This window comes from Hydra vulgaris, chromosome 13 (genome assembly GCF_038396675.1).
Source record: "Hydra vulgaris chromosome 13, alternate assembly HydraT2T_AEP".
NCBI lineage: Eukaryota > Metazoa > Cnidaria > Hydrozoa > Anthoathecata > Hydridae > Hydra > Hydra vulgaris.
Window position 1 is genome coordinate 37,532,699 of NC_088932.1, and position 16,075 is coordinate 37,548,773.

General features: G+C 29.9%; 3 protein-coding genes across 4 annotated transcripts in view; 2 read left to right on the top strand and 1 right to left on the bottom strand.

Moving 5' to 3' along the window:
• Positions 1-990: 990 nt before the first annotated feature.
• On the top strand, positions 991-1,383 carry LOC136089862 (zinc finger MYM-type protein 5-like). The gene has a single exon (XM_065815954.1). It carries the CDS (start codon positions 991-993, stop codon positions 1,381-1,383), a length of 393 nt encoding a protein of 130 aa, XP_065672026.1.
• Positions 1,384-2,797: 1,414 nt separating this feature from the next.
• On the top strand, positions 2,798-3,277 carry LOC136089863 (zinc finger MYM-type protein 1-like). The gene has a single exon (XM_065815955.1). It carries the CDS (start codon positions 2,798-2,800, stop codon positions 3,275-3,277), a length of 480 nt encoding a protein of 159 aa, XP_065672027.1.
• A 9,201-nt stretch (positions 3,278-12,478) lies between these two features.
• The window catches only part of LOC100202304 (ubiquitin-like modifier-activating enzyme 6), a 67,190-nt gene continuing 63,593 nt past the window's right edge, over positions 12,479-16,075 (bottom strand). For both annotated transcript variants that reach the window (XM_065816288.1, XM_065816287.1), the window contains exons 26-27: positions 13,224-13,318; positions 12,479-13,059 (exon numbers count right to left, since the gene is read on the bottom strand). In XM_065816288.1, the coding sequence (XP_065672360.1) occupies positions 12,933-13,059; positions 13,224-13,318 (222 nt within the window). In that variant the 3' untranslated portion in view covers positions 12,479-12,932. The remainder of the gene's footprint in view (positions 13,060-13,223; positions 13,319-16,075) is intronic.

Here is a 16,075-nt window from a genome sequence, read left to right on the forward strand (position 1 = left end):
TATATACAATTAATATTATATTTACATGAATGCATTCATATAAACACACACACGCATACATATATTATATATAATATATGAGAGTGTGTATAAAAAAGTGTGTATGTGTATATGAGAAACGTATGTATGTGATTGTGTGTGTACATATGTATATTATATATGTGTATATATATAAACATATATACACACGTATATAATATATATATGTGTATATATATATATATATATATATATATATATATATATATATATATATATATATATACACCGAAACACATAGATACATACATGCCTACATTCATAAATAAATAAATACATACATACATACATACATACATACATACATACATACATACATACATACATACATACATACATACATACATACATACATACATACATACATACAGAGCCGTACCAAGGGCAGGGCCGGCCGGGCCGCGGCCTGAGGCGCTAAAATTGGGAGGGCGCAAACTTTAATAAATTAAAAAAACAATAATCAGTTTATGAAACAAATTTTCACGGCGTCGCTGCTGTTGATAAGAAAATTAATTAAAATTCCGCCTCTTGACACAAACTCTTAAATACTAAAGCTCATATACTGAACAAAAAAGCGCCCTATAACGCTAACATACCTTTGATAACTTTTGAGCATTATAATTCTATTATGAGACGAACCCAAAAGTTATCTGGTGCTGAATTTAAGAAGAAAAGAAAACAGCGCCAAGAAAGTGACGAGAAACTACAAAATTGTTTCAAAAAGTGGTTGGTAACAAACTCAGTGGAGAAACAAATTATTTCAGAGGATATTTGTATTGAAATTAATGACAATTCAACAGATCCTATAATTGACTTTAATTGAGTTCAGATCATCATTTGGAATTAATTGAAGAGGAGATTTTCATCAGCCAAAGTCAAGAAGAACTTTGCACAACTGATTCAGAACCAACCAGGGAAGATGAAAATGCCTAGCTTTCAGGCCCAGCTGAAATGGACGAGGATGAACTTCATTCAGAAATCTCAGAAATTCCAGTGGCCTCGGAAGAAAATTTTCAACACAGGGATCCAGCAACATGGCCTAAAATAACGGACAAAACAAGATGCTTTTTGATTGAGCATAGGCCAGAGCAAGACAGAAGAGAATTTTTCCCAAACACGCTGTGTGATTTTGACAACAGAATGCGACACTTCAGCTCAAAATGGTATGAAAAAATTCATCCCAATGGTAAAAAATTTGTTCGCACTTGGCTGCAGTACAGCAATAAAAAAGATTCTTTATTTTGTTTTTACTGTTTGTTATTTTCAACAACAAAAACCAACAATTTCTCAGAAATTTCTAAAGGGTTTTGTGACTGGAAAAAACTAAACCCAAGAATTCCTTAGCATGAAAACAACAATGAACACCAAAGATGCTATTCTGATTGGAAAATTCTTGAAAAAAACCTCAAGGAAAGAAAAACCCTGGATTCTGATCTGCAGAGAGTTATCAGTGGAGAGATGAAAAAGCGGAGAGACATCTTGAAAGTGATTGTTGATGCAATTTTTTTCTGTGCCAAGAACGATCTTGCCCTTCGGGGAACAACAGAAGACATCGGTCAACAAAACAGTGGCATTTTTCTGAGCTTAATTGAGTTGATTAGCCATTATTATCCTTTAGTGGCTGAACACATTGCGTCCGTTAAAGCAAAAAAAACCACAACATCCTACTTTTCTTCTTGAATTCAAAATGAGCTGATTGAGTTACTTGGGCAGAAAGTCAGGAAAGAAATTTTGTCAAACATCAAAGAAGCTAAATACTACTCTGTTCTGTTTGACTGCACTCCAGATACCTCCCACAAAAAGCAGATGACTCAGATCATCAGGTATGTCCGCATCAGTGATGAAACCTGCACAATTAAAGAAAGTTTGTGGACTTCATTGAATCTCACCGAAAAACCGGAAAAGGTCTTGCAACAGAGATAACTGAAAAATTGGAGAAAGATGGTCTAAGCATTTCCAATTGCCGGGACCAAGGCTATGACAATGGAGCCAATATGTCTGGAAAATACAATGGCGTCAAAGCTCACATCCATTCTCTTAATGAGTCATCAAGATTTGTTCCATTCGCAGCTCACACTTTAAATCTTGTTGGTGTTCATGCTGCTGAGGTTTCCCCACTCATGATTACGTTTTTTGGAAAGGTTCAAGCCATCTTTAACTTTTTTTCAAGCTTCACGTCAAGATGGGAAAAACTGATGAAAACGTTGACCATCTCATTAAAGGGAACAGTGACACAAGATGGTCTGTCAAAAAAGAAGCAATCACACCATTGCACAGACAAATCAAAGACGTTCTTCAAGTTTTGGAATCCATAATCCACAATCTCATGACAAATGCTGTCACAGTTAGCAGTGCAAAAGAACTTTTCATTCATATTGATTCATATTGATCAGTTTTTTGTGTTTGTTGGGTTTCTGGTGTCAAATTCTTTCTCTAATTGACCGGGAAAACAAACTGCTTCAGTCAAAAACCATTTCAATTGACATTGCCGCAAAAAAAATGAAATGGTTGAAGGCTTCCATTCAGAAATTTTGAGATGTTGGGGTGGATAACATTATCAAAGATGCCACAGAAAAAGCTAACCAGAGCGGAATTGATGGTGGCTTTCCAATTAAGAGGAAGCGCAAAGTGAAGCGAATAGCACTTTATGAAGCTGAAGATGACTCTCACCTTCTCACTGCAGAAACAGAATTCGGATCTCAGTGCAACCTTGTGTTTGACGGCATTATTACACAAATAGAGTGGCGGTTTGAGGCTGATGTCTGCTGTATCCTCTGATTTTGGCTACCTCAGTGGGCATTCACTCTCTAAAAGTTCAGTGGATGAACTCAAAAAAAAAACTGCAAATTTATCTCAAATTTACAAGGCAGATTTAGATTCTTCCAATTTCCAGTCAGAGATGGCAAGCTTTAAATATCAAGCTGCCGCAATGATGGACAACTTTGAAAAATCTAGCCCGATCGACATTTTGCAGCTCATTCATAAATATTCTTTGACCGATGCTTATCCCAACACAACAATTGCTGTTCGCATCTTCCTCACCATACCAGTCACAGTTGCTACGTGTGAGAGAAGTTTCAGTAAACTTAAGCTCATAAAACACTATATGAGGTCAACAATGGGCCAAGAACGTTTGTCTAGTTTGGCTATAATTTCAATTGAAAATGAATTGGCAAACAACATTTTGATGATGTCATTAGTGAATTTGCCTCAAGAAAAGCCAGAAAAGTGGCATTGAACTAGTTTTTAAGTTTGTGCAACCTTAATGACAAATTTTACTTATACCTTGATGTGATAAATTTTGTGATCAATAAATCATTTTTTTCGTTTAATTTTCTTCTTTTTTTTTTTTATGGAGGGGTGGGGGTCGGGTGGGGAAGAGGGGGGCGCAATTTTCTTTTCTTGTCCGAAGCGCAAAATCGGCTCGGTACGGCCCTACATACATACATACATACATACATACATACATACATACATACATACATACATACATACATACATACATACATACATACATACATACATACATACATACATACATACATACATACATACATACATACATACATACTTACATACATACATACATACATACATACATACATACATACATACATACATACATACATACATACATACATACATACATACATACATACATACATACATACATACATACATACATACATACATACATACATACATACATACATACATACATACATACATACATACATACATACATACATACATACATACATACATACATACATACATACATACATATGAGTATATACATGAATGTATGAGATTATTATAATCTCATATTCAGCATATATAATCATTATATATGATATCAAATAAATGAGAGTGTATATAAAAAAAAAATAGTGAAAAAAATTGAGTGATAAGATCTGTAACAGGTATTCTATACAGATAAAAGTTATCTAAGTTTTTTGAAAAGATAAATAAACTTCTGCGTTTAGATAATTAGATTATGTGTTTTCAAAAGTACAAACACATCACGCTCAGCTTGGAATGTTAAATTTCTTGAAAAAGCGCAACTTTAAACTTTTAAATATACTTTTAATCTTTTTGAGCCTTTTTCTTATGCAAACAAGATTAGCCTTTTATATTTTCAGCCATAAAAAGAGTTAAAAGTGTTGATTTATATTGAAATATATATAAATAAACAGTCATCAAGCTGAAAAAGTTCGTTTCTACGAGCCGTAGCCATTTTTAAAAATTTTATTTTCTTAAATGTATACTGCGCTTGCGTATAATAACTTGTCGACACTAAACGACTGTGCCTCTAGCAGAAATGAAAATTAATTTTTTTGTTCATTTCTTTTTAGCTACTCATAAAACTGTTGTCTGGAATGAACTAATTTCAATTAGTCTATTTCACACAGAAATTATTCCAGCTAATCAATTTAGGAAATAACTTTCATTTTGGTTAAATTGGTTTTTAGCAACAGCCACGCTGAATAAAAGAAGCCAAAATACAAAACTTTTTATAAAATTCCAAAATGCAAAGCAATTTCCAAAGCAAGAACAATAAACCACACAGTCTTTTTTTAAAAAAAACTTAAATAACTAATGTAAATAACATCAAGATTGATAAATAAAAAAGTTAAAGTAACTTAACGACCCATATGTTACTCCACTATAATGGCTCAGATGCCGTGTATAAATAATCAAAGTTTATTTGTAGGTGAGATATTGCTAATATGCAAGCAATTTGGTATAAATATGCTCCAATGTATGATCGAGGGCATTAAAATTAAAACTGCACGCCCTAAGGATGTGTTGGATGTCAATATTGCCGCAATTTTAAAACAATTTTTCCAATTATGGAATTTAAAGGAACAAAGACTTATATTTAGAACTTTGATGGAAGAGAACATTCCAAGAACAATACAAGAACACACATAACATTTTCTTTTTTTTTACCTACAACTTATGTAATTATTGGGTGTTTAAAAGAATATATATTATATATTATATTATATAAATTTTGAGCAACCTCCCCAATTATTTAGGGGATTTAAAATATTACCTTTAATTAAGTTATAAGTAAGTCTGATAATCAAATTCTGTTCCTCATTCAAAAGTTCGCAGCGAATGTTAATTTAACTCTTTTTTCGTGAAAAAGTAATCAAATGACGCGGACTTAAAACTTGTCGAAGAATGATGAAGAAAATTAAGTTTTTATAAGTGACTTTAGTCTACAAGATCATTTGTATTTTTTAAACAATATTGTCAAATTAATTTTTTTTTTCAAATGAAATTTCGTTGATGATTATTGTTTTTTTTATTACATAACGACATTCTTTAATGCATGCATTGCTGCATGCAGTAGCTAATTTTTATAATTTTATTATTCTACACTTCTGCTGTGACAAATTATTACTTTCTTTTGTAAAATATACAAATGGCAGGGGCAAGAAAAAGACAAAAATAGTCTTATTGCCAAGCCCCTAAATACGAGGTTCACTATTTATATTTCGGGAATTGGCAACACTAATGTCATGTGAGTCCATCTGACGGTTCCATCGTAAAGCTTGACATTTTTGACGATATACGTACTCAGAACATTTTATCATACGGACGCTATTTGTTTATTTTATATTTAGTTGAAAGTTTTGTCTCGGCAAAAAATGGAACTGAATCGTGAACATTTTCGTGCGATGATTTTTTACGACTTTCGACGTAAATTATCACAACAAGAGTGCTTCAATCAACTTAATCTGACTTTTGGCGATGAAGCTCCATCAAAAATCACTGTGTATTGCTGGTATAGTGAATTCAATCGTGGTTGTAGTTCGCTGTCCGACGAGTTTCGTGAAGGTCGTCCAAAATTGAATGTAGTGCCAGAAAACATCGATACTGTGCACGAAATGATTAAGCAAGATCGTCATGTAACCTTTTGTGAGATTGAGACATCCCTAAGAATTAGTTCCACCAGCATATATGCGATTTTACATGAACACTTTGCTGTGCGAAAGTTATGTTCGCGTTGGATCCCACATAATTTGACAATCGCTCAAAAAAAGGCTCGTGTCAATTGGTGCAAAGAAATACTTAAGAAATACAATCGCGGTACTTCAATAGACATATAAAATCTGGACGGGTGACAAATCATGGATATATTCGTATGGGCCCGAAAGTAAGCAGCAGTCGACTGTATGGGTGTTTCAAGCACCAAATCCAACAAAAGTTGATTGCTCACGAAGCACTTTAAAGAAAATGGTGGCCCGTTTTTTAGAAAAACTGGTCATATTGCCACAGTGCCTCTAGAGGATCGTAGAACAGTGAATTCTGAGTGGTACATAACCATCTGTTTGCCAGAAATCTTCGGTAAAATAAGGAAAACAAACAAGAGACGTCGGATTGTTCTTCATCATGACAATGCAAGCTCTCACACATCGGCTCAAACTAGAGACTATTTAATTACTCAAAACATTGAATTGATGGGTCATCCGCCGTACAGCCCTGATTTGGCACCCAATAATTTCTTTTTGTTTCCATCCGTGAGGAATAAACTGCGTGGTCAACGATTTTCATCGCCCGAAGAAGCTATCGAAGCGTTCAAAAATCATGTTTTGGAGATACCTCATTCGGAATGATAAATGCTTGGAAAATTGGTTTAAGCGCATGCAAAAGTGTATCGATCATCGTAGCGAGTACTTTGAAAAACAATAAAAATATATTCGCAGCTTTACTATTTGTTTTTGTTCATATTCCCGAAATCTAAATAGTGACCCTCGTTTCCGTACATAATAAAGTCATTAAAAACTTGTCATTAAAAATTAATGGTTATGTGTTTTTCTGAAGTTTTTTTTCTGAGTTGAATACGTTTATTTTAGTTGAAAATTATAGTTTTATATTGTTTGGGAATATACCTAAAAAGTAAATATATAAGTAGCTGAAATACCAAATTTTCCTGTTTAATATGTTATTTTAGAAAAAGAGAAATCTTTTTCTAAAGTAAAATACTAAAACAGAAGGAAATTGCATTAATACCAGAAATTTTGAATAATTATATATTTTTAACATATAAATAAAATGGTTTATAAAAATATTATCCATGAAAATATAAATTAATCAAAATACAAGATTTTGATTTTAAACTAATTTAAATACAAGTATTGCGTGTCAAAAGCAATGTAAACAAGTTTCATAATTTGAAGATGCAGCGATTCCTTTTATCACCAAACCGATTAGAATTACTTAATCAACAGCATCTTTAACTAATAGTATTATTAATAGTTACGTACAAATGAGGTCTTTTAATGTATTGTTAAAAACCATGTTAAACTTACTTTGAGACTTTATGAATAACTAATAATATAATGATGTCTACTTGCGTAAATTTTGAGATGTAATAATAATATAATTATGAAAAACCAATGATTTTGGTTAGTAAATATACTATTGGTAAATAAAATATACTTAAGTGCCAAACTTAAGTATGCTCTTGTTTATATGACACTATAATGTTTAGGAAAATGTTGTAACAACCACCTTATTAGGTTTGGGTGTAAACTTTATATAATCATGACCTTTGAATTTTGAATTTTAAAACCTGTTAACTTAAATTTAATGTAAGAAAATTAAAAATAAAAGTTACTAATTTGTTGCCCTCACATTTGGGGTAGGGATGGTAAATGTTTTAAGGTATATTTTTTTTCAGGCTCCTATCACCACACGTTTTATTTCTACGTATAAATGATTGCTTAGCTACAGCTCGGGTTATACGTATATTACACAGTGGCGTGGCAAAACATTTTTGGCCAGTAGGCATACTGGTCCAGGTGCCCAATGTCTGTTTCTCTGGAACAATAACTTTTACTAAAAAAGATCAAAACTCTTTAAATATATATCTTGAGGCTCCTAAACCTCGCTGCTCTGGGCCTAGTTGCTTGAAGGACAGTAAATGTTGCTTACACTGGCCTTGCGGTAGTTGCTTACACTGATACTACGCGCAGATAAAGATATTTATATAAATAGTTCTAAATTTTTCAACCCCATAAAATAACGTAAAACCAGCGCTGGATTTAGACTTGCAGGATCTGGGGATACTTTAGAGCAGGTGGCTTTTTTTTTTTTTAAAGTGGCAAAACCTTACCAAAATAAAGCATCCTCTAAAAAATTCCGGAGCTCCTAAATCTGCGGGACATGGGGTTGTAGCCCCTATAATTCAGGACTGGTTTCAACTTTCCCTCCTTAATTTTTAAATAAAACTTTTACACAAAAAAACTGTAAAAAGAACTAACAATTATGCCGATTATGCCTTTCAAATAGTCTACCCTTTCTGAGTCTCCCATGGGTACATGCGCCCTATCATTTCTATGTTTCAGCTTGGTCTGAATTCTGGATTTTACTTTTTTGCATTACTGTTGTACAAGACCCTCTCAAATTTATTGCAGAATTTAAGTAAATTTACTTATTTTATATAGAATGCTTTTAATTTAGTTTACAAATTGTATAAAATGTAAGCTATTGTAAGTTAAACTTTATGTTATATAATTTATTTTTAATAAAGATTTGTTTTAAAATAAAAAATTACTTTTAAAATAAAAAATTCCTATTAAAATAATATGATCATTTATAAATTTAATTTACATTTGGTAGTATATTACTTTTATGTAAATTACTTTCATATGTGAGTTATTTTTAATATATTTTTTCTAAAATAAGTTACTTTTATATGTAAATGTTAATTACCGTTTGAGAAACTATTATATTATGTAATGTAATTTTCAAAAGTAATTAAATTATAAGGTGGTACAACTAGCAACCAGACAATCTCTAATGGACTTATTATAAAAGGACAAAAATAGACTTCAACAAAGCACTAATTGCAACAATTTTAATTACAACTATCAAAAATGAATTGTCTATAAAAAATGTTTGTCCTTCTAGACAATCATTTTAAAAACGGACACTAAATGAACAATCTCGATTTTTTAATGAGGTATAGAAGCTCTATTTAATATATAATTTGGACTTATAACGAGTAATTAAATTTTCACTGCAGCATCATTTCAAAAACTGAAAACGAGCACAAAATTAAAAATACAATTTTTCTAACAGAAGTTCATTTTTTAATTTTTTGTCCAGCGTGTGCTGTTGATTAAAAAGTTAATGTCTATTTAAAAACCTCAAAATGGACTATTTTGTGCTCAATTGAAATTCATTAATTACTCAGTCCAGTTGTTTTTCAATTCTCAGTGAATGTGCGTGAAAATTTATTTTTAAAATGCCCTCTCCAGTTTGGGATTACTTCAAAAAAGTTGAAGGTAAGTTTATCATTTAAAAAATTTTCCTTAGTCACTAAAATCTTTATCACCTTCAATAAAATTATTTTAAAAATATGTGATCAAGGAGTTGTCCTTTATAAAATGTGGATTAGTAAGTAGAAATTCCAATAGGTGTTAAAATTTATTTAGGTTTGTGAATAAAACAATAGTGAAAAAGAAAAATGTTTTTTACTTTCATTTTATTGATGAATATGTACGCAAGTTTTAAACAATGATTAATCATGGGCAGTGATCGTCATTTGGAGTTTTGATGTCATTTCAATATTTTTTTTAATATTATAAATTTACTACATAACAATCTTCAAATAATACGGTAATGAAAGATTTCTGGTTTTATGAAATCAAGTAAATTTAGACAAAATCATAGACACCAAATAGACAAAAAATTATGCTTTGTAGACTTATGAAGTGAAAATTATTTTTTAACTGAGCAATCTTAGGACACCATCAAAAATTTGATAGACACAACAAGGACAAAAAATTAAACATTTGTTGTGTCCATTACAACATACAGAATTGTCTATGTCTGTGTTGTAAGTCTATCCATAGACTAGTCTGGTTACTAGGTACAACACCAAATATTTTCTCAAAATTGAAAAAAAAAGTGAATTTTTGATATTTCACTTATTTGACAGGCAATTTATAATAATATAATATAAAAAGCTTATTCCCAACTTATTTTTTAATTTTTCGATAAATTTACTAACTAAAAAAAGTTTATATAGAAATGACAAGAATATTTAATTTTCTTTAGCATTTTTCTCCGTTTTCAAATTTTGCGAAACATTGTCTAATTGTAAACATGATATCTTTTGAAGCAGAAGTGCAAATCACTTGTGAAGCAGAAGTGCAAATCACTTGTGAAGCAGAAGTGCAAATCACTTGAGAAGCAGAAGTGCAAATCACTTGAGAAGCAGAAGTGCAAATCACTTGTGAAGCAGAAGTGAAAATCACTTGTGAAGCAGAAGTGCAAATCACTTGAGAAGCAGAAGTGCAAATCACTTGAGAAGCAGAAGTGCAAATCACTTGAGAAGCAGAAGTGCAAATCACTTGTGAAGCAGAAGTGAAAATCACTTGTGAAGCAGAAGTGCAAATCACTTGTGAAGCAGAAGTGAAAATCACTTGAGAAGCAGAAGTGAAAATCACTTATGAAGCAGAAGTGCAAATCACTTGTGAAGCAAAAGTGAAAATCACTTGTGAAGCAGAAGTAAAAACCACTTGTGAAGCAGAAGTGAAAATCACTTGAGAAGCAGAAGTGAAAATCACTTGTGAAGCAGAAGTGCAAATCACTTGTGAAGCAGAAGTGAAAATCACTTCAAATTTTCAGAAAATGTTTATTATACTATTTTCTAGGGAATGACGTTTCGAAATTTTTCTCTAATCTTTTTTTCACTTGATGTAAAAAAATGGATATAATTTTTTATGTACTTTGAAAATCTTAAAATCTAAATGTCATACTTTACCTGACATGTCTAGAGCACATGTAAAAAATTTCATAGATGTTGTGTTAATATATTTCAAGTTATCGTGTTTTGAATGGACCCATTAAAATGAGTGTTTTTCGATAAATTCGAGGCAAAGTAAAATGAAGTATAAAATAGCATTCTAAATTAATGCAATTTATATTGATATAATTTTTATCGTTTTTTTTTTAACTTTGAACATTTTAGAATATTTGGTGGTGTACCACCTTAAATGCAAAAGTAAACAGCTTTTTCATGTGACTTCCTTTTACATGTAAAAGTAAATTACGAGGAACTACTAAAACAACTATTTTAGTAGTCCCTGTAAATTACTTTTTTATGCAATCTTCTTTTAAATAACTTGCTTTTGAAAATAAAAAAATCCACATTGTAAAGTAAAAGTCGTTTCAAAAAAATTAATTCTTATACGGAAATGTAAATTTACATTAAACGTTTAAAATTACTTATGTAATTTACTTTTTGATAAAAATTAACTTACTCGTCTAAGTAAAAAAAAAGTAAAAAAGCCATCTTTACAAGCGCGCTTGCCTCACTAACTAGAGATGACCGGATATTTCGAAAACTATTGTGAAAAAAGAGAAAAACATAATTGATTGTCAATTGTTGTTAAAAAAAAAAAACTATATAAAATTGATTATTCCAAGTGAAACTTTAAACTGGAAAAAACATATTTAACAACATTGAAAAATATTAGGTTCTTAAAGCCTTTTTTTTTTAAAGATGTTTCTTGTATAGTAAAATACCAGTATTAAATTGGTATTAGAATATATTATCTATATCTCTATTATCTCTCTTTAAATATATGTTTCATTTAAAACACAAGTCTAATTAAAAAAACAAAAAGGTTGTATTTAAAGTAATGCTGGATCATTTATCTCGTTTTTGACTAAATCAACTATTTGAAAACCCTATTTGCCGGTATTGATTTATCAGAGCCGGAACCAGCTTTTTTTGGTCTTTGAGATAGCTAACTTCCGGACATGGAGCAAACTTCAAACATTGATATGTTTATACTTATGTCAAATTAGGATGCTTTGCAAAAAATTGCGATGATTGCAGGCTGGGAACAAAAAAGCCTTAAATTGCCCCCCCCCCTGCCCAAAAACGTGAGAGGAACAAGTTGATGAAATATTTTTTGTACTGTTTTTAATTAGACTAATATTCATCGATAAATTTTAAAATTCATAGTAAAATGTATTAGCTTTCAAAAATTATGACCATAAAGTTTAAACCCCCTTAATTTGAGGGGGTTATAAATTTTATATGGTCATTATTTTTGAACGCTGAAAGAAAATGCCATGAAACTTAAAATTTATCGATGAATATAAGTCTAGTTGAGAACAGTAGAAAAAATAATTCATCAACTTGTTGCTCTCACGTTTGGGGCAGGGGGGAGGGCACAGAACTTGGGGCTTTTTTGTTCCCACCCTCCAATCATCGCAATTTTTTATTTTTATTAATTATTAATATTTTACATAAGTATAAACATATAAATGTTTGGCGTTTGCTCCATGTCTGGAAGTTAGCTATCTCAAAGACCAAAAAAAGCTGGTTCCGGCTCTGGATTTATAAACGGAGTATAGTTCTGTATAGATAAACTTAAAACTTAAGCACAAAAAACTAGTACCATTGATTTTGTTAAACTTACTTTTTTGTTAGCATTAAAAATGAAACTTTCACATTTAAGAAACAAAATTTCTTTGTTTCTGATTACAACAGCAAATAAAAAATAATAAATTAAACAACAACAAAAAAAAAAAAAAAAGAGAAAAAAGAACCACAAAATAACTACGATGTTAGAAATATGATAACAGCATATACAATCAGTAATACCGTTTGAAATCGCGTTAAAGATTGACGTCATTTCGTTATGATTACATATTAAAAAGAAAAAGATGATTTAAATTAAAAAAAGACAAATAAAAAAACACAAACACGTTTCTGTAAAACACAAAAATATTTCCGTTCGAAGCATAAAGATACATCTGCTTATAAAGCTAAAAAATGAAGTTCACTTTGCAAAAATAATTTAAAATACAAAAATTTGAGAAAATCAAAGTACGCATTTTAATAAAACAAGGATTTACAAAAAATAATATCGAACTGGGGGAGAGGGTAGATCGTTTTCAGAATTTAATTCTGGATCCTGAAATGCAACAATCAAATCAATATATGCTGTGTCTTTACTAGGTTTCAGCAGATCAGTCATCCTTAAAAAATTATAATTCAAAAAACAATTATAACAGTTGTAAATAAACAAATATTAAAACAAAACAATTTTCAGAATTAAGTCAAAATTTAAAAACAAAAAAGTGATTTGAATAAAAATAAAATTAAAAAAATATATATATATATATTTAAAGAAAGCGCATACAAGTTATTAAGACGTTTTGAATGACCAGGCATAAAAGGAATATAAACCATCTTTAAACCTTGACATACCATGTTGACTGTTAGTCCGCATTTTTTCTAAAAAATTTAATCAATGGCATTACAATGTAATAGATAGCGGTTTAGGGCGGTTCATATTTACGTTGAAAAATCTTTTTTGGACTAGAGTGTAAGCTCATAATATACACTTGTTTTATATGATCTTTTTTTCTCCCTTTCTTAAATTTGAAAATGGTTCAAGGAGGCAAACGGATCAAAAAGTTAAGTTTAAAAAAACCTTTTTCGAATTTATCGAAAAACACTCATTTTCGGCACCTTTTGGGGTTTGACAACCCCAAAAATTAATATTATTTTGAGGTTTGACAACCCCAAAAAACAATAATGTTCTGGGGTATGACAACCCCAAAAATTAATATTGTTTTGAGGTTTGACAAACCCAAAAAATAATGACGACCCCAAATCTTTTTTCAACTAATTTTCCTCAATACTCTCACAATGAATAATATAGAATTTTTCTTTTAAAAAACCCTAAAACAAGAGCTAAAACTGATTTTCACCCTTACCCTCCTTCTATTGTAAACTAGATTTTATATTTGTCTCACAAATAAAGTAATAAATTTTAAAAGCTTTTAAAAAATTTGATTAACCTAGCTAAACTTTGTAAAAAAAAATGTTTTTAGCTTTTTCTATAAGTTTACCAGTGTTGATAAAAATTTTGTAGAAAAAGTGCCTAATTTTTTTGAAATAATTTGTGAGAATATGAAGAAAAATATAGTGCCGCCCTATAAATATTTATATATTTAAATTATTAATTTTAAATTAGAAGTAAAAAAATCTAATATATAAAACAAGGGTAAGCGCACCATATAAGTTTTCATTTTAGACTAAAAAAAATTTTGACCTAAATATAAAACAACCTAATAGATAAACACAATAGAGTTCAAATATTTAATTTTCAAAAAAAATTAAAAAGATTTATTTACTATTCTTCTAATATAAAAATTCAGTTAGAACCTCGTCAAACCAACGCGACTAAATGTAGATTTCGTGATGCAGTTAGATTGTGTTTTTTTTATTTATCCACTTAATAAAGCGATTCTATTAAAAATGTTCTTATTCTTAAAAAAAGAATAAAATAAGAAATAAAGAATAAAATGGGGTCAGAGTTTTAACTATTTTTATTTTAAACTTTTTTCTAAGTTTTAGAGAATTTTGAGCAGTGTTTCAATTTTTTTTATTTATATAAGAAACTTTATTTAATTGAAAAAACAAACTAATTCTACCTTTACATATGAGAATAATGCAAATATATAGGTCATTAAAAGAACACTTAAAAAAAACAACAACTAATGATAAAAAAAAAACAAAAACAATAGCAACAATTAAAAAAAAAACAGTAATAAAAATTCAAATAATGATATTGAGTTATTCAGAGTTTCTCAGGTTGACTCTCATTTTATGTAAGATTTGGGCTTGTAAAACATTGCATTATGAATTTTTACACTGATACTATTTACTGTGTTGACCCAGTTATAAATAGCAATTTTTACCCTTGACTTGGTTTGGAATTTATTTTGGAGTCACTGTTGCTGTTGTTGGAGTTGTTACAAAACTGCGGCAATCAATTGGGAGGTTGCAATTGTTTTTCAACATCTTTCTTTTTTATTTTTATTTTTTATTTTAATAGGCAAAGTTACTATAATATTAAAGGTTAGTTGCAGGCGAGTTGACTTTAGAGCTGATGCAATAAAATGTACGCTAGATGCTGTTTGTCTAGATTAAGAAGGCAGTAGATGATATGTTATTGTTAATGGTGCGGGTGGCTGTGGTACTAGGATAGATTCTGGTGTTTGAGATGAGAATAACTCAAGTTGAAGTGATGGTATTTCAAATGTGTCAGCAATTTTCTATTTTGATCAATCTTATTGATGTCAAGTAGAAACAAACTGGTTTTTTGAAACCTAGTGACTGTTTACAAACACGTAAAAACTTCACCAGACCTTAAAAGTTAAGTTTGGAATTGACTGAAGCAGTCTTTTGATAAATTGCTGAACTTTGTCTCTGCATAAAATTGTTGACATAATTTGCGCCAAATTATGATTGGTGCCAAACTCTTTTGACATAACAAAAAACAACAACATCTGTGGCTGCAGAACAATCGACAAATGAACCGGTAAATAAATCAATAAAATACTATTTTCAATTCAAATAAGTATGATAAAATTAGTGTAATGTATCCATGAAAGCCCTATTTACCAAGTTAACAATAAGCAAATTTCTTTCAACATATTTCATAATTCATCAATTCTGATTTTAACTTACAACTTTTTATTAGAATTAGCAAACTTAATTTTGAAAAAAGACTGAGTTAAAGTTATTCAAGGATTTTAAAGTACATTTTAAGAAAGCAAATTTAACTCTGAGAGTTTTATGCCTATTTTTCAAAAAAAGAAAAAACTTTATTACAAGGCCAAAAATTTAACAACTTATCAGAAAAAATTATTTATTTTTTATTCATATTTTACATTATCTTTTTCATCAATTTATTCAATAATTTTGACTAAAAGAACATTGTCATATATCTATTTAATTCTACCTTATATATCTATTTCATTCTACCCTCTATTTCATTTTTATCCTCTATTCCATTCTATTCTCTATTTCAATCTATCTTCTATTTCATTTCTATCCTCTATTTCATTTATATCTTCTATTTCATTTCTATCCTCTATTTTATTTCTACCCTGTATTTCATTCTATCCTATATTTCTTTCTATCATCTCTTTCATTTCTATCCTCTATTTGGTTCTACTTTTCTTCTAAATCTGCTTACAA